Source organism: Dermacentor albipictus, chromosome 1 (genome assembly GCF_038994185.2).
Source record: "Dermacentor albipictus isolate Rhodes 1998 colony chromosome 1, USDA_Dalb.pri_finalv2, whole genome shotgun sequence".
Lineage (NCBI taxonomy): Eukaryota > Metazoa > Arthropoda > Arachnida > Ixodida > Ixodidae > Dermacentor > Dermacentor albipictus.
This window is the reverse complement of record NC_091821.1, coordinates 435,659,780-435,677,677: the sequence shown is the minus strand read 5'-3', so window position 1 is coordinate 435,677,677 and position 17,898 is coordinate 435,659,780. Positions and strand designations below refer to the sequence as shown.

Here is a 17,898-nt window from a genome sequence, read left to right as displayed (position 1 = left end):
TGCGCGCGAAATACGCTCCTCCCTAGGCCACCACGGCTTTCGCGCGACGGAAGACGGCGCTTTTACTCCCAGTTTTCTCCTCTATTTGTGCGCCAGATTGAGTAGTCATCGTCGGCTCCCCTCGCGCATTTTCCCTCGCACACATAGCACACGGCACGCGATGATGGTGCTATCGCCCTTGGACTTTATGCGGAACGCCACGGCGACGGCGCCTGCAGTATAATTGATATCGGAATAATACATGTTGGAGCGTCGCTGTTGTCCCTCGTAACCGAGCGAACGACTACGGGGACGGATGAAGGCGAACGCGGAGCACAGCTGGGAATGGAAGACGGAGATAGTGAAACGAGCGTCAGGAGGAAAGCGAAGGAATAGGATGAAAAGCCCAATGTCGCGCAAGACGGGCTTTGCCGAGACAATGCTATGAGATGGCGCTAGAGTAGCGCGCGGCGTTTGTGAGGAAACAAAGCGCTGCATGAGCGGAGGTGTGTCTGCGGCGGCTCTTGTGAATCGCACCTACGCGTCACCCACGTGCTGACTCTCGTGATCTCCCGATTAGCGGGGCATGCAGTCGCGCCACACTTCGCTCCTTTGCAACGTGCCACACGAGATAGATTGTCCACGAGGTCACGGGATCAAATCCCGGCTATCGCGGCCGCATTTCGATGGGGGCAACATACGCAAATACCCTTGTACTTAGATTTAGATGCACGTTAAGGAACCCAGGAGGTCCAAATTTCAACAGTCCTCTACTACGACGTTCCTCAATCAGATCGTGGTTTTGACACGTAAAACCCTATATATTAAATTTAATTGATTGTCCGCGCCTGCCAATATGTCGACAAAAAAAAATTTCATTTCGCCTTGGGGAATACCGTAGTCATCAGCGAATTTTTTTTTTGTCACGTAAAATGAAGGGCATGGTGCTTTTTGATTTTAAGCACCCTTTTTGGCAGTCATTAAACATTAAATAGAAAAGAAACACGGTTTTTCAATAATGTCAATTAAATAAGTCGTCGTGAAATAATGATCAATTATTAATATTTTGAGATCTCCTCTTTGGACAAGCGGATATAAAATCCTGGTAGAATGTATGTTTATACTTGCGCGTATTGCCACAGGAAACACGAAACCCTCGCGGTGACAAAACTACATCACAGCCAAGCATACCAATCAGCACGTTACGAGACATATTATACCATGCGCAAGCCTTCTATCGGACACGTTTCCAAGCTCGAAACTCCTCTAAATACAAATGTAGCTGTAGAAAAATCGGCACCTGATATACCTTCCATATACAATACGTACAAATGTTCTCTCCTTTAATTAGGTCACTAAACGTAAGAAAGAGCGAGTTACGCATTACACATGCGAACACAAGACATGATCGATAGAGTATAACAACACATTAGAGTGTTCGAAGCATTTCTCGTTATGCGTGCAATCCCACCAAGAACACTTGACGCTACGTTGTGACACATACAAGCGAAAATCCAAACTACAGCAGACGTCAACACCAAGGTCCCATACACGATAAACTCATTGTACTTTCCAGCCAGAAAGATAATAGTCAAAAGATTAAGGAAGCAAGCTTTCTGGTGAGCAAGATCACCGAAGTATTTTTCAAGTTCAGTTGAAGTTTAATTGCAACGCACCATTGCTCGACTGAAAGGACGTCGTTCTGGAGTAGCTGACAATCATGCACGCTTTCAATCTTCGTAATTCTGCGTCTTCAGCAAACAATAATGTTTTTGTGTTCTCTGCGAGTAACGAAAAATCTATAATAAAAATTTAATTAGCAGTGGGCCAACGTTATGACCTTCAGTCATACCTAAAATTATTTAATCTGTTTAGACAAGGCATAAAAAAATTCACTTAGTTTCGACCGATTTTTCAAGTCACTTTCCAATCATGCACTGTAAAGTGTACATATTCCGTAATGCTTCAGAGTTAGTATATATTTGGTGTTCTGGTGTAATACTTTATCGAAAGCGTTGGGCCTAACGAAATAAACTGCATCAGTCTGACTATGGTTAAATTTAAATTCTAGGGTTTTCCATGCCAAGACCACGATCTGATTATGAGGCACGGCGTATTGACTCCGGGTTAATTTTGACCCCTGCAATTTTTTTACGTGCACTCAATGCCCGGTACGCGGGCGCTTGTGCATTTCACCGCCACCGAAATGAAGCCGCCACGGCCGCGGGACTCGATGCCGCGACCTCGTGCTTAGCAGCGCAACAAAATAGCCGCTACGCCACCGCTGCGGGTACCGGGGTTAAATGCAATGGGCCTGTTGCACTCATGAAAGGTTTGTTTCCAGCGGTCTCTTTTTGACAAAATCATCTTGTGAGGCTGAGATTTCTCGCTTAAAGTAACGATGCAAGCGGTCGCACATTAGCATCTCAAGTACTTAAGAAAAATTAAGAAGGTGTGACCAAGGGTAGTAATTTTTCGTGTCACAAATGATTCCCTGCTTAAATATTGGAAGTACGGTCGCAACTTTTCATTGAGAAGGGAATAATGCATTTATCAAGGACAAATAAAACAAATACGTCTAAACAGGAACTAGGAAGCCATCGCAGCCTTTGATAACAAAATTATGAATACCATCAAGACTTGTAGATAGTTTCGACCTATGTTCCCATCCCAATCCTGGATAGCTGGTAAGCGCTGCTAGGAAACGGAAACCTGTAGGATCGGCAGGCACTGGTCCGTCAGGCCCGCAACATCGCCATGGCCATTGGAGCCCTGGACTAAGGGCCCCGCATTCTGAACCCCACGATGCAGATAAAATTCATTTCTCTCTATCGCTTTGCGACCAGAATTAAGCAGCTCTTCATCGGCTACTGTTACGTATGCTAGACAGTCAGCCTGTTCTGCCAGTTATGATACCCGGAAGCACATTGCTCGCTTATAGTTAATTTGTTGATTTGTTCGAGCTAACGAAAATAAAAAAATAATCATGCCGCATATTTTCCACGGCTTCCATTGAGTAATAGCATAGATAGTGTAAGTTTAGAACCCTTCTTCATCTATTTCTCGTGTTTTTGCGAATTCGTTGAAAGTTGTTTCTCCTTGCTATCATGTCACATTAGAGGCTGACGTGATCGTGTAGATGGATGAAATAACATCGATGTATTGCTTTACCGGGGAAAATACGGGTTGGGACGTGTGCAGCTAGTTGGAGACACTGCGGGTCTTGCCATCTTTATTGTATCTAGTGCTTCTGCTTATTTGTTTTTTCGTTGGCTTTATTTCCAACGTAAATTTAGGACAGTTAAATTCCCGTCACGCAATCTCATTGCTGCATGACAGAACCCGAGCAATGCAAGAAAGCAGACGCCCGCTCCCTACCGCCGTCTTGTCTAATTGCATCCGCTGCTGTTCCACATCTGTTGCCTGTTGTCGATAAACCATCGCGAGGAGCTAGCGGACGGATCGAATTTCTAGGCTGATTGAAGCGCTTAGCAATGCAAACCTGTAGGTTCCCACGAGTTGATCGCCGATTTCGTCCAGGCGAAATATGTAAAGCAACGTGTTGAGGTACCCGCTGGTCGGCGAGATTCCATGCAGTCGAATGTAGAGCACTAACGTCTCGACGCCTGTCAGCCAATCCAGAAGTCCGCCGCGCTGCGGACAATCGCCCAGGTAGCGATGAATCTGCGAGTCGTCGCCAGCCCAGCGGAAATTCGTCAAGACACACGTCGCTCTAGAATCAAGTGAGGGACCGCGTTTGTCTATGGAGCAGTTTAATTTAGGCACATAGAAATGACTCATCAAAAGCTGCAACCTTCTGGTGTCTCAGCCGCAGAGCAATGTAGGTTTCGTAATTCCCGTTTGGCCACAATTGGTGTGAAAAAAAAAAAACATACATACGACACGAAAACGAAAAACGTGCAGTACAAAGGAAATGTGCTCCTAGAAGTACAGCGGCTGCAAAACCGGTTAGGTCTTGCGGTATCTTAGATACCGATCCTGCGGTTTCTTCTAAAAAGGATGCAGCGACAAAGCTGTTCAGGTGCTCTGTTCCAACACAAGTGCTCTTTTCCAGCACAGCTTCCCCTTCCTCTGCCAGTGTCGCTGAAAAAACTCCACAAACACAATAACCTCCATGTCCTCCCTCTTTTTCACTTCACTACCGTTTTTTCTCGCTCTCTGCGGACTCGCCATCTACATCCCATTGCGCTGGCGACTGCCACACACGGAAATCACTATTTAACGTCGTATATGCAAAATATCACTTAGAACAGTTTGCACAAAGTTCTGTGGAAGGGATTCTTTATAACGTCTGTGGAACCTTGTGCACCAGGCTTGCAAGATGGGCTAATGAACCGGTCGCCTCCTTAACTGAGCAGTTCGCCAAATATGGAGAATCCATCAATGAAAGCGTCGCCGTCATGCGGAAGTATTTCTCCGGTCAGTATCTTAAACGTGGTAGTCTTTCCCGCCCCGTTGACGGCAAGGAGGCCGAAGCACTCGCCAGACGGCACAGTGAAGCTTAGGCCCTATATCGCCATCAGCGATAAATGATATTAGCGTCGTTCGCCGTCACCTTGAGCATGCAATTCTGGATGCCCCGCGCATGGCGTAAGGTTGTACAAAAAGCAGACGGATAAAACCTAAACAGCTTAGAATAGTTGTTTCCAAAGAAACAATGCAGAGTATTCGGGGTGCACTAGTGACAGAATTTGCTCTAGAGCAGTTAAAGATGACACTATCTGAAAGTAGTGGAGCCACTGTGCCAGGATGTTGCAAATGAGGACACATTCGAGATCCGGTTCCGGGGTGCGTTGTTCGGAGTCGGGCGCCTCACGGAGGGTAGCTTGTCGACGCCGCCGGAGCGCCAAAGACATGGTAGCTGGCCTACGCTGTACTGGGGCGTCGCACTAAGCTATAGGCGAACTCACGCCGTCGTCCGTCTCAATCGCCGAGAGTTCCTTGTTGGTGAGAGCATGAGAGGGAGCTTGAAGGAAACGCATCGATTTATTTTGCACATTTGCAACTCCATACTGGCTCCATGCAAATGAGAGCACACGCCCTGTAGGGGCAATTTACGTGTCTGATCCCACTAAGTGTCTGGGCAGGCTACACAAAGCATCCACAATCCACTTTTTAAGCCGTCGTCTTTCCTACGTCACTAGACGAGGGAATGCGACTATACTGTTTCCCCGCCAATCAGAAGGGTCGAGGTGTTCGCAGCACTATGCTCACGATGGTGCACTAACTTGCTGGACTCCACCCCTGTTGTTGCGCAATCATCCTCGCAATGAAGCAATGACTAGGCAGTCGGGAATCGGGGATCAACGTTGTTCCCACGCCAGCCGTTGACGTCGGCTTCTTGCATAAATTAGAGGGCTCTTCGCGACAGTCAGTATGCAGCGATTTGAGGAGCCTGGCATTGACAGCTGCTACTGCTTTCAGAGAATGGCGCCGGTTGGTGTCACCCCGAAGGGAGCGTCCTTTCTTTTCTTTTTTTTTTATTATGAGCGCCGGATCCCGTCGTCGTCTAGGCGGGTGCTGGTGAAGTGTTCGCTTCGTGGGAAGCACACCAAGAACACCCTCGCCGTTTTGAGACGCAACAGTGCATATTCAGCAGCACATACAGACTGGGGTCATTTTCCGGTCCAGGGAGATCTTATGAGCTATGACTTCTATTCTTACGAGAAACAATCATATCCGTCAGAGAAAAAAAAAGCAAAAGAAAAGTTCTGCCGATGCGCATTATGCTGTTTCAGAGCAATACACTTACAGGTCGAAACTCCGACTTGAACCGCAAAATGCCAACCTAAAGAAATTTCTGGATTTGATAAAAAATTAGTGCTACTCTTCGCAAACGCCCCACGACGAGTTTTCCATTGTTTTCGACAGTGTTCACAAAATGGAATCGATCAGGATTGCGGCTTGGGCTCGTTGGTATGTCGTCATGAAGAAGTGCTGTGCAGCGCCCCTACTACATGGACACTGAAAGAACAGGATACTCGCTGTGCCACGTGTGCGTTCAACTCTTACTCCATATGTATCCGGTGTTCGTGTAGCAGGTGGGCTAAATTGAACATCTTCGGAACGAAATGAATGAAAAGTGCGTGGCACGGCATGCTTTTCGTGTCGTGTAAAAGCATCATTGGGCCGGTAATCACCATGGCGAACACAGCAGTCGAACAGTGTGATACGCGAAAGTGCATGCATCGTTGCGAGTATTTCAAGTATTGAAGGCCACACTGGGCCGTGCGTAATACTGGAACTTTCAACTTACTTTCGTTTAGTATTATGTCTTAGCAGTCACAGAGTGTCCTTTAAGGGTTCTCTAAACGTTCATCTATAACTATTCCTTGCTCTGAACACTTTTATCGTTTCTCGTTATTTCTTTGAACATCGACTGCTTGTTTTATAGTTGAGCAGAAAACTGTAGACGCAAAAAAATATCATCATGTTATATGTAACACGCTAGCTCTAGCTCTCTTGTACCGCATATTTATACACTCTTGAACCTCACCGATGGCACCGGCTGTTGGAATCCCACCGCTACCACCCGATGTTTGAACCGCACCGATGGCACCGGCTGTTGGAATCTCAGCGCTGCCACCGGCTATTGGAACCTCAGTGCTGACACCCGTTGTTGCAACCGGACCGTTGGCGCCCGTTGTTGCAAATGGGTCGCAAGCCCCAAGGGTAGCGTTGGCCTGGCGGCCTGGGGCACACTGGAAGCATCCGAAGGTCCCAGCAAAGCATGAGGCGACTGCTAACAGAACAACTTGTTTATTCTAGCATCGCAAAGAGCGGGCAGTCAGGTCGACCGAAGTAGAGAGACGGGAGAGCACGTTACTCAACAGAAGAAATCGGAGCCTCTCTCCTGGCGTCCGGGGGCAGCTGCTCTTATACTCTTGGCGTCGCGGGCAAGAAGGAAGGTCACGGGACGACACCATGTGACAGCGGCGACGGACGGACTGAGATACATGTAGAGACAAGGAGGTGACGCATCAGCCGGGCCGGCGCCGGTCAGACCTCCTCGCTTCACACTGGGGGAGCTCCTCTCCCCGGCTGCCGCGCTTTGACAAGCGTGGGCACACACACACACACGCACACACAAAGACACGTGGCACTGAAACATGCCGGGACGCGCTCGGCGGGGATGCGTCGCGGCCGCTCCGAACGGGCCAAAATGTCCGCCGCTTTGAACGAAGCCCCGGCGTCCGTTGAATCCGCGCTGGCTACACCGTGCGTCATAGGCGAAACGTAACAACACACTATTTATTTGACGCTTAGCACTGGACGTCAAGTAAGCCGATTCCTTGCAGCCAATTTTCTACCGATGCATTGTTGTCTGTAAAATTAACATTTTTAAGGCCTTAATTCTTTAACAGCACCGACATACAGTAAACGGGCTCCTAAAGTACTATCCATGTCTTGGTATTCACGCGACCGCTGTGCTAAATTCCTGAGTACAACAAGTTACAATGACGAAGTAAACAGACAATGAAGCCAGGAAAAGCATAAAAGAATATAATTACGTTTAATTGAAATCTAGAACAAGGACAACAGATATGAAAGTAAATAAAGAGACAATTTTATAGTTACGCATAGAAGCTGCAACAGAGGGCATCCTCCCCTAAACCTTCTCGCGTATTTGTGTAGTTTATGTAAAGCTTAGCCCTAGGAGTGCCAGCCAGCACTCCTCACCTCATTGGCGGTGTGAGGTGCAGCACCTGCCGCCATTGCATATGTGTATTTTTGTTTTATTCACCTGACTAACGAAAAAAAATCGAGTCCCTGGAATTTCCTTATCGTTCTCATTGAGTACAGAAAAGTAGCGGGACGACTTGCCCGCAACACTACGTTGGTGTCCGTATAGCCGTACGCTTTTTGTAGGCGGCAAACCATCAAGGCTGGCTTGACGTCCTGAGGTGGTTGCTGGTTGCTGGTTAGACCGTTCGCCAGCTTGTCCTCGTTTACCACATCGGTGTCCTCGTACTTAGCAGCCTGCGATCGTCGGAATGTTCTATTACTTTAGTGTGTATTTTCCACGCCTCGAGTGGTTTTCATTATATAATATTCAGTCAACCAAACGTTGTACTTAACTCAGGCAAACAGAGAATTCGAGCTGGCCAGTCGTGTAACAGCACGTGGAAGAAGCGTCAAAAGAGCGATCCTCTAGGTTTTTATTTTGTCGAAAATTTCACTCTTCAATGATTACCTGCATGCATGCAGTAGCGTATTTTTGCACGTGTATTTTTATGTATTTAAAGACACTACTGACACGGATCATGTTTTCACAATGATGTGCCATAACTAACAAAGGCGTTTGTTATTACGCACCTGCAGATCAGTTGTTAGAGAGACGACACAATGATTTTTCACAGCTATGTTGAGAAACTGATGTGTTAAAGTTTGTTCCGCACAAGCTACATATGCTCTTCAGTGTTCTCTTGGAGATAATTTCTTATGTTTGTTCGCATAGCATCATCGCCTCGTACGCTTTCAATGGCGCAGCGTATTTTCTGATGCAGCTAGCAACTGGGATTTATGTGATGTGCTTGAAGAAGCTGACGTTAGCTCGCAGCGTTTTCACTTTGCTTGCGCTCAGGAACGGCCCCTGAGGTAGCTTGGTATTAGCGTTCTTTTCATGTAGCTGTTGACATTGATTTGCTATATGAAGGCTTAGCGAATGCGTAAAAGAACAAATGACATCAGTGTCAATCAAGCACACGGCGCTCACCAAAGTACAGTATATTGCATCTAATTGGGCACGCGATCAACTATAGCATGACGCGTACATGATCTCCACCGAAATAAAAAAAGGTCTGACGCTTGCACTTGGTAACTTTAATCATTTGTAACTCTGCGCATAGGTTTAATAGAAGTACTGATATCCCTCCCCCCTCCCGTATATGCGCGATATCTGCAGCACGTGATAACACGTACTTAAACGAGTGTACTTCGCCGGTTGCTGTCCTTGTGAAGTAGGCTCCTATGCGACAGCCGAAACGTCTTTTATATTAATATACTCTACCTTGGTAGGCGCCGTCTGTTTTATTGACTATGATCTTCCCCGACTAGTCGGGTTTCCGTAAGACCCTTGATTTTATAAAGTATACCCTTTTCACAGAGAAAGGAGTCCTCAGCTCTGCAAAATCAAAACGCGTCATTTGCGGTGGTCACTTCATCTCCGCCTTTTAGCTTATGCTGAGAGGCACATTACCCCATTTAATGCTCAATTTGATGCTTTGATGCTCATTTAGATGCTCTTTTGTCTGTCACTTTTTAGTTTACGCTTGATGAAGAATATTATCGTGTGGAACGCCGTATAGCGATGTAATTTCTTTGTAGTGTAAATGCAATTATTTTGAAGTAAGTGTGGGAGCTTAGCCTACAGTAGCTTCCTCATTTTTTTAATATGCACGTACCTCGTTCATTTCGGCTCATCCATGGCACGCGCTACACGCCCTTGCTCGAGCATATTAGCTTGCGCGCATGCGGTGACAATAGAAGAAGAAGCAAGCTTCAAGGATGGCCGCACACCAAGACCGACGGGCCACGACTCCACCATCTGTGCCCGGCGAATCGGCCCTGGTGAAGCCAGTGCCGAAGCGGTTAGGGTATCAGGTGCCGTATGGCTACGGCGCCTACCAAATGCTACACATATTCGGCGCAGTCATCGCATTGTACAACTACGGGCTGCACTACGACAGTTTCAAGCTAACAGCTGGCGTAATGGATCACTGGTGCAGGCGGCCCGATTCCATGAAGAACCTTAGCGTGGACGAGTGGAAACAGCTGGCCATACCGGTGGACGAGAAAGGCGAGCACAGCCACTGTACAATGCGCGATCCTCCGGACGGTGGCCATACGGCTCGCATCGTGCCTTGCGCATCGTGGGAGTTCGACCTCGACCAATACGGGAACAACATCGTCAGCCACTGGAACCTCGTGTGCGACAGGCGCTGGCTCATCGACGTCGCGAGGCTCGTGTACGCGGCTGCCAGCATATCCACGCTGCCTGCAGTCGGAGCGCTCGCGGACAGCGTCGGTCGCAAGGCGGTACTCTTCTTCACCGTACCTGTAGTCCTCATATCGGGCACTGCTAGTGCCATGCCGAATGACTTCCACTTCTTCGTGAGTGTGCGTGCCGTCGTGTCAGCCTCCACGAGTGCTCTCGTGGTACCTGTGTACGGGCTGATGTATGAAGTGTCGCCGATTGAAAAATATCCTGATTACGTAATCATGATCGCGCTATCTGCGTTGATGCTACCACCGATCACGCTGTTTACCGCTCAACTCGTGAAGGCAGGATGGGCGACGCTGCAGCTGATACTGATGGTTCCAACGTGCCTTCTCCTGCTACTTTATTACATCATCGATGAGTCACCCAGCTGGCTTTTGGAGACAGGCAACGTCAAAGAAGCCGAGCGCATCGCTTTGCGTGCGGCAAGTATAAACAAGGTCTCCCCAGAGCACTGCCGAGATCTCATGGCAGCTCAGGCAGCGGAGATTAAGGCTCGTAGTCGGGAGGCTGGGAATAGCAGCGGTATCTGCAGCCCACAGTTCAGAGCTTGCACCATTACCATGTGCTATATGTGGGCTGCGATAAGCTACGCCTTCGACGCCTTCGTCGTTAACGACGGTGTTCCCGTCGGAGAAATCACAACCGCGCTGAGTTTCATCGTGTCCTTCATTGTGCTCGTGGTCTTGGCGCCGTTCATTCCTACCTTCGGCTACAGGAACACCGTAAGCACCTCCGCACTCGTCTTTGCCGTAACACTGACCATCCTGGCCACTGACCTACGGGAGCAGACTGCGTTGCGTGATTCGCTCGTAATTATAATGCGCGCAACTGGAACAACCTGTTTTACGTTCTATATCATCATATCCGTCGTCGCGTACCCGGACATGACCCGCTGCCTTAGTATATCCGTGGGTATCGCCTTCAGCCGCTTGGGTGATACCTTGGCCCAGATGAGTCCAGCGCTGCTTGGTGGCCGCCGTACAACGTTGCAGCTTGCCATTGCTGCCGCCTTTATGTCACTTTTCGTGGTGGGCGCCGAACTTGTGCCCTGCCACATTGACGTTGGGCAGCAATGCCAATTAGCGCCCAGGAAGAGCTCCGGCCTCGCGACAAGCGATGATAGGAAGCGCGCCATGCAAGTGACACTGGTGCGTATGCCAAGGGAGCCCGTGAAGCGCCGGGGCACCCCCTTCACGATAGACAGAGCAACATCAAGCGACTTACCAATAGGAACAACTCCCGAAAAGACATACTAGAACTTTCTGCGCGCACGTGAGATACATATCGCTTGTACACTACGGCATCGTTTCTGTGGCATCTAGGAGTTCACAATTTTGCCACAGTTTGTCACGCACTTTCGCGTTACTAGACGTTCAAATGGAGTATTTCTTGTATATTAGCTTTGTAGAACTTTGTCTTGTTACGTTGCTGCAACGGTTTGAACTTGCAGGGACGGCCGGGTCACTTGGAGTGTCTGTTTGAATGTCCCAGCCCATTGCAGTTTTCTACGTTGTACCTCGGTCTGCCTCGCGTTCGCGACGATGCCATTCCATTGATACTGCCAGAAACCATTTTCTCCTATACTTTTTTTATTTTTCTTAGACCTAAATATCCACGTAAGCGAAGCGCCAGGATTTCGCGCCGTGCTGTCACTCGTTCTCTATTCGGAGAAAGTAGTGCAATGGCAAACTGAACAAGGCGCTTCGTATGGTACGACTTTGTGACACCTGTGTACGTGCACTCGTGAATGGTGTTGCCGATTGGAAGAGCACGCGTAACCTTGCTCAAAAATATTTCTGACGTATTTATAACACGTAAAATATGCATGACTGTCTTGCAACTGTAAGCGTGATTACCCATAAATTCTTCTTAAAGCCGTTATAGGTGCCGCTGCTGCTGCAGTCCGGAAGTATTAAAATAAATAATGTTCTTGGGTATAACGTGCCACCATATTTTTCGCCACGTCGGGTTCCTGTTGCGGCTCCAGGTGACGTTTGGACCAGGTCCATCAGCAGGCATGAAGAAAAAGATTTATTTTACATCATTCACGCTGGCTCCAGATACGGGAGCCCGCCACTCCATGCAGGAGCATATTAAACGTCCGAATTATCAGAACACATCAGCACCTCTCATTGTACGAAAGGTCTTCGTTTTAATACCTTCCTCTTCCCTAGGTGACGGTAGTTGGGTATCTGATGACTGCGTCGCGGCCAACCACAATCGTCGAATTGGTAGCAGTATCGCGCCCATGATATCGCACCATTCCGCCGAGCTCCGCCTCCGATGTTGTACCTTCGCCCCCCCCCGCATATTTAGCTACATCGGAATCCGAAGGCAAAGCTGTTCCCACGGTAGCATTCGATGTTGGTCCTTTTCACCAATTAGTTCAGGATATGAGGTTCAGATGGTGGGATCGTTTTTTGACCTGTCAACAGGCGGCGTCAACGCTGCGTGGATTTCTCGATAGGCGCTGATGAATGCGTAGGTTTGCTTCGTGGTAAACGTTGAATTAGTACCCATGGCCATGATTAGGCGTAACACTTTATAACGTGCAATGCGTGATACACGAGCATTTCTTTTTTTTTGCATATCATTCACATCGAAAGATGGTTGCCGCGGCGAGGAGTCTCGTCCAATATGTTTCAGTATATATATTGCTACGCATGAAGAAAACGAAGACCAGTGAACGTGCTGGCGGTCCCGAGTGGAGGAAGGAAGAAGAGGACGACGCTGAGTTGATTAACCAGCTGACCGCTCTTGCGCTCACCATCGTGACTTAAAGTAAACGGTCCCCTTCATCCGTAAGGGTTATAAACGGTCTCCTTCACGCGTAACAAAGTGGTGGAGGTGCGGGGTACCGCTCACAACAACGGAACCATCACGCCGCAGCTTCGTCGAAGCCGTCGACTTGCCGGCCTCCCGCCATCAGCCGTGACCATCTTCGACATGCCGGAAGAAGGAGCCGCTCCGAGGGCAGCGCCTAGCAGTCCACTGCCATACTACCCAGTTCCACCCACCTTCGGAGGCAAAGCGGGGGAAGATGCCGACGAGCGGCTCGTCCACTACAAACGAATGAGCAAGTCCAACGGGTGGGATGCAACCGCTCAGCTCACCAATGTGGTGTTTTCCCTGACCGATACCGCCTTCGTGTGGTACGAGAACCACGAGGACGCGCTTACGACGTGGGAACATTTTGTTGACGAGTTAAAGGCGTGTTTTGGGGACTCAGTCGCAAAAAAGAAGCGTGCGGAGCAGGCACTGTCGCAACGGGCGCAGCTACCAGGTGAGACATGCACACATATATCGAAGAAGTATTAAAGCTGTGCAAGGTGGTCAGTGCTCGCATGTCGGAAGAAGATAAAGTCGGACATTTGCTGAAAGGAGTGGCTGAGGATGTGTACAATTTTCTAATTGGAAAGGAGAGCCTCAGTTCTGTGTCCGACGTCATCCCACACTGCAGAACTTTTGAAACGCTCAAGATGTGCCGTGTTGCGCCAAAGTTTGGTCGGTTGGCAAACGTTACGACGGTTGCCAGTGGGGATACGAGTCCTTGCCTTGACCTTCCTTCGACTATCCGACAGAGTGTCCGCGAGGAACTTTCCCGCCGCGAAGAGTTGTTGCATTCAACTGCTGACCACCATGCTGTGTACACGTCACGTGAGGCTATGACGGCGCCACATTCGGCCCCTTGGCAACCGATCGTTACCGCAGCGGCCGTAGAGTACACCGCAGCCCCACAGTCGAGGATGACAACACGCCCTCCGACTCCACGCTATGACCAACGCGCTTAGCGCACGCCTGCTCGACGCCCGATGTATTGTCGTGACACACGCCATGAACCAACCCACTACACGCGGGAAAATGATAATATCCGCTTCATCGAGGAACAACCAAGGTTTCGACCTCTCCCGGTGTGTTATTCCTGCGGTGTCCCGGGTCATATATCGCGGTTTTGTAACCAGCGTATGACAACGTGGTATGGCCAGCCCTCAGAGTTTTCTCGGCCCTCCGAACGGCCACACGGTGCCCCGTGGCCAGCACACGTGTCATCTGGCAACGAGTATTGGCCGAGAAGCTCCCGGAATCGCTCCCCGGCAACTGACAGGAGTTTGGCACCCCCACCGCAACGTCGTGCACCCCGTTCTCCCTCACCGCTGCGTCGCACCACGTCCCCTTCGTCACCGGAAAACTAGCTAGCGCGGCCGATGGAGGTGAGGTCGCTAGAGACGTGCTGCTGACAGAAATACCTCCCGTGTTGATGCTGAAAAACAAAGCGCACGTTCTTGTAGATAATGTCCCTGTGATGGCTCTGGTGCACACAGGCGCAACAATTTCGGTTATGAGTGTATCTTTTAAACACGTGTTAGGGCGAAAGGTTTGGTTTAAATGGGACGACGATTCAAAGTTCTGTGGAGTGAGTGGCGAGCCGTTGCGACCTATTGGGGTGTGTAGTGCTGATGTGTTTTTGGGATGCCATGTTATTACTACAGAGTTTGTAATTATTCCTCGGTCGACCCATGATGTTATTCTCGGCATGGACTTCTTGTGGGAGTGTGGTGGTACTGTCGACTGCCGCACAGGGGAGGTATTCGTATGTGGTAGGATTCCATCAGGACTCCTGGAGAACCCTGTAGATCGCGAAACTACACTGTGTGTTTGTGGTGATACTGTCATACCTGCATCATCTACCGTTTGCGTTCCCGTTGTCTGTTGCGGCGCCGATTCCGACAGCTTCGAAGCCACCATAGAACCGATGCACTTTAACTATGTCAAGAAGAATGTGTCGGTGCCACATTGTGTGGTGTCGATCAAAGACGGACGCACTGGCTTATGTACATCAAATTGTTCTAAGGAGCCCGTTGTACTACCAGACGGCATGAAATTAGCCTCCGCCAGAGAACACGCGTCCTTATCAGTGGCTGAACTTACAGATGTGCCGGAAGAACCTGATGGCCACAGTTCGGAAACAGCCCTTTTGTCGATGGTAAATAAATCGCTCAGCACGAGTGAACGCCGAACGTTAGTGGGTGTGCTGTCGAAGCAGGTTTCAGCATTTTATTTTGCGCAGAAGGACAAAATACCTGCAATCCCTGGGTCTCGAACGTGCCATACTATCAACACGGATTCGGAAAATCCGATTAGACAAAAGCCCTATCGTGTTTCACCATCAGAGCGCCAGCTTATCAACGAACAAGTGCACGAAATGATGAAAAAGGGAGTCGTACAAGAGTCAGCGAGTCCGTGGGCAACTTCAGTGATTCTTGTTTAAAAAAAAGATGGATCTTGGAGATTTTGCGTCGACTATCGCCGTTTGAATGCTATAACAAAAAAAGGACGTGTGCCCACTCCCACGTATTGATGACGCAATAGACTGCCTTCATTCCGCCTCTTACTTTTCCTCAGTATATTTAAGATGTGTCTATTGGCAAATTCCGATGCATCATGACGACAAGGAGAAGACTGCCTTTGTAACCCCTGACGGGCTCCTCGAATTTAATGTGATGCCATTTGGATTGTGCAACGCACCCGCAACTTTCGAGAGATTTATGGACGCCGTTCTGCGCGGCTTGAAGTGGAATATCTGCATGTGCTACCTCGACGACGTCGTCATATTTGGCCGCACCTTCAGCGAACACAACTCGCGTCTGGATATTGTCCTGAACTGCATCAGAAACGCTGGTCTAGTTTTAAACTCTAAGAAATGCCACTTCGGTGAACGCCAAACCCTTGTGCTTGGGCACCTCGTCGACAAGGATGGCATTCGCCCTGATTCCCAGAAAACAGCAGCCGTTGAAGCGTTCAGTGCACCGCGCTCTATCAAGGAGCTCCGTAGTTTTCTGGGTCTTTGTTCCTACTTCCGCCGATTTATTCCTAAATTCGCCGACGTCGCGTATCCGCTGACATGCCTGCTACGAAAAGACACCCCCTTTGAGTGGTCTCCGGAGTGTGACTCTTCTTTTCGTCAGTTGGAGTTTCTGCTGACGTCACGACCGGTTCTTCAACACTTCAGTCCTTCAGCTCCGACGGAACTCCATACCGGATGCCAGTGGCATAGGTATTGGCGCCGTCCTAGTTCGACGCTACGGTGACCGCGAACACGTGATCGCATATGCAAGCCGCTCATTAAGAAGGCCCGAGTAGAATTACACTGTCACGAAACAAGAATGCCTCGTGGTAATATTTGCGGTTCAGCGGTTTCGTTCTTACCTGTATGGACGCCCCTTTACAGTGGTCACCGACCACCACTCATTGAGTTGGCTTGTGAATCTTCGTGACCCTTGTGGCCGCCTAGCGCGCTGGGCGCTCCAACTGCAAGAATACAGCTTCACCGTCTCTTATAAGAGCGGTCACCGACACGCTGATGCGGACTGCCTCTCGCGTATGCCACTTAGCAGCACAGACTGTGACGTCGACGACTTCGATCACCTCGTGGCTTCTGTGTCGCCGCGTTTTCCAGACTTCGACTGCTTCAAAGCCGAACAGCGAAAAGACGATAAATTAACACCGCTCTTCACGGCTGCGACCGCCTCGACGGCAGCAAACCATTTCTGTGTACGTGATGGGCTCCTGTATAAGAAGAACTTTTCCAGCACTGGCGCACGTTTCCTCCTAGTGGTACCGGAGAGCCTTCGCACAGCGATTCTGAGTGCTATGGACGATGACCCTACGTCAGGCCATTTAGGTTCGGCGAGGACACTCTACCGGATTCAGGAGCGCGTTTATTGGCCTAGAATGCGACAGTCTGTTGAGACGTATGTGGCCAGCTGCATGCAGTGTCAGCGCCACAAACGGCCATCTACTGCTCCAGCTGGTCTCCTGCAACCGATCTCACCTCCAAGCACGCCTTTCCAACAAGTGGACATTGACTTCGTAGGTCCATTTCCAAAATCAGCCAAGGGAAATCGTTGGATAGTTGTTTGCGTCGACTACCTCGCGCTACTGCGAGACGGCGGCCGTGCCCTCCGCAACTGCCACTGACGTTTCAACATTGCTGCTGCAATATGTGATCCTGCGACATGGTCCGCCTCGCGTGATAATCAGCGACCGTGGACGACAATTCACAGCGGACGTCGTACGTAGAGGAGCTGCTTCGTTTGTGTGGATCCCACTTGCGTCACTCGGCACCATACCATCCACAAACGAATGGGCTTACGGAGCGCACCAACCGAACAATCGTAAACATGCTATCTATGTATGTTTCATCCGACCACAAGGACTGGGATGACGTACTGCCTTTTATCACGTACGCGTTCAACACCGCCAAGCACGAGACTACCGGCTATAGCCCTTTCTTCCTGCTGTACGCACGGCCACCCCGGTACATAATGACGCTGTTTTTTCTTTCTGTAGTCATGAAAATCCCACTGTCGCCGAGACTCTCTGCCTTGCCGAAGAAGCTCGTCGTATTGCTCGTCGTACAGATCAAAAGAACGCTACGACATTCGCCACCGTCCGGTAACCTATCGCCCTGGTGATTTAGTCTGGTTGTGGACCCCAGTACGGAAACGCGGGTTATGCCAAAAGCTTTTGGTCACCTACTATGGACCCTTTGTTATTGTTAACAGACTCACGGAAGTCACGCATAACATAGCTCGCCTCCCGGCGAGTGGTAGAAGAGCTGCCAAGACACAAGTGGTCCATGTCGCCCGCTTGAAATTGTTCACGTCAAGGCAAATGGATTAACTCGCCCGGCGGGCTTCGTCTGTGAAGAGGGGAATATTACGCATGAAGAAAACGAAGACCGGTGAACGTGCTTGCGGTCCCGAGTAGAGGAAGGAAGAAGGGAACGACGCCGAGTTGATCAACCAGCTGGCCGCTCTTGCGCTCACCTTCGCGACCTAAAGTAAACGGTCCCTTCATCTGTAGAGGTTATAAACAGTCTCCTTCGCGCGTAA

At 49.5% G+C, this 17,898-nt stretch overlaps 2 protein-coding genes across 2 annotated transcripts in view; one reads left to right on the top strand and one right to left on the bottom strand.

Annotated features, from left to right (window-relative positions):
* The window catches only part of LOC135907742 (uncharacterized), a 30,639-nt gene extending 21,226 nt beyond the window's left edge, over positions 1–9,413 (bottom strand). Inside the window, exons 1-4 of the mRNA XM_065439473.1 lie at positions 9,405–9,413; positions 7,825–7,980; positions 4,349–4,508; positions 3,482–3,662 (exon numbers count right to left, since the gene is read on the bottom strand). Of these exons, the coding sequence (XP_065295545.1) occupies positions 3,482–3,662; positions 4,349–4,508; positions 7,825–7,980; positions 9,405–9,413 (506 nt within the window). The remainder of the gene's footprint in view (positions 1–3,481; positions 3,663–4,348; positions 4,509–7,824; positions 7,981–9,404) is intronic.
* A 94-nt stretch (positions 9,414–9,507) lies between these two features.
* On the top strand, positions 9,508–11,259 carry LOC135907749 (solute carrier family 22 member 6-like). Its single transcript, XM_065439478.1, has one exon. It carries the CDS (start codon positions 9,508–9,510, stop codon positions 11,257–11,259), a length of 1,752 nt encoding a protein of 583 aa, XP_065295550.1.
* Positions 11,260–17,898: the final 6,639 nt, after the last annotated feature.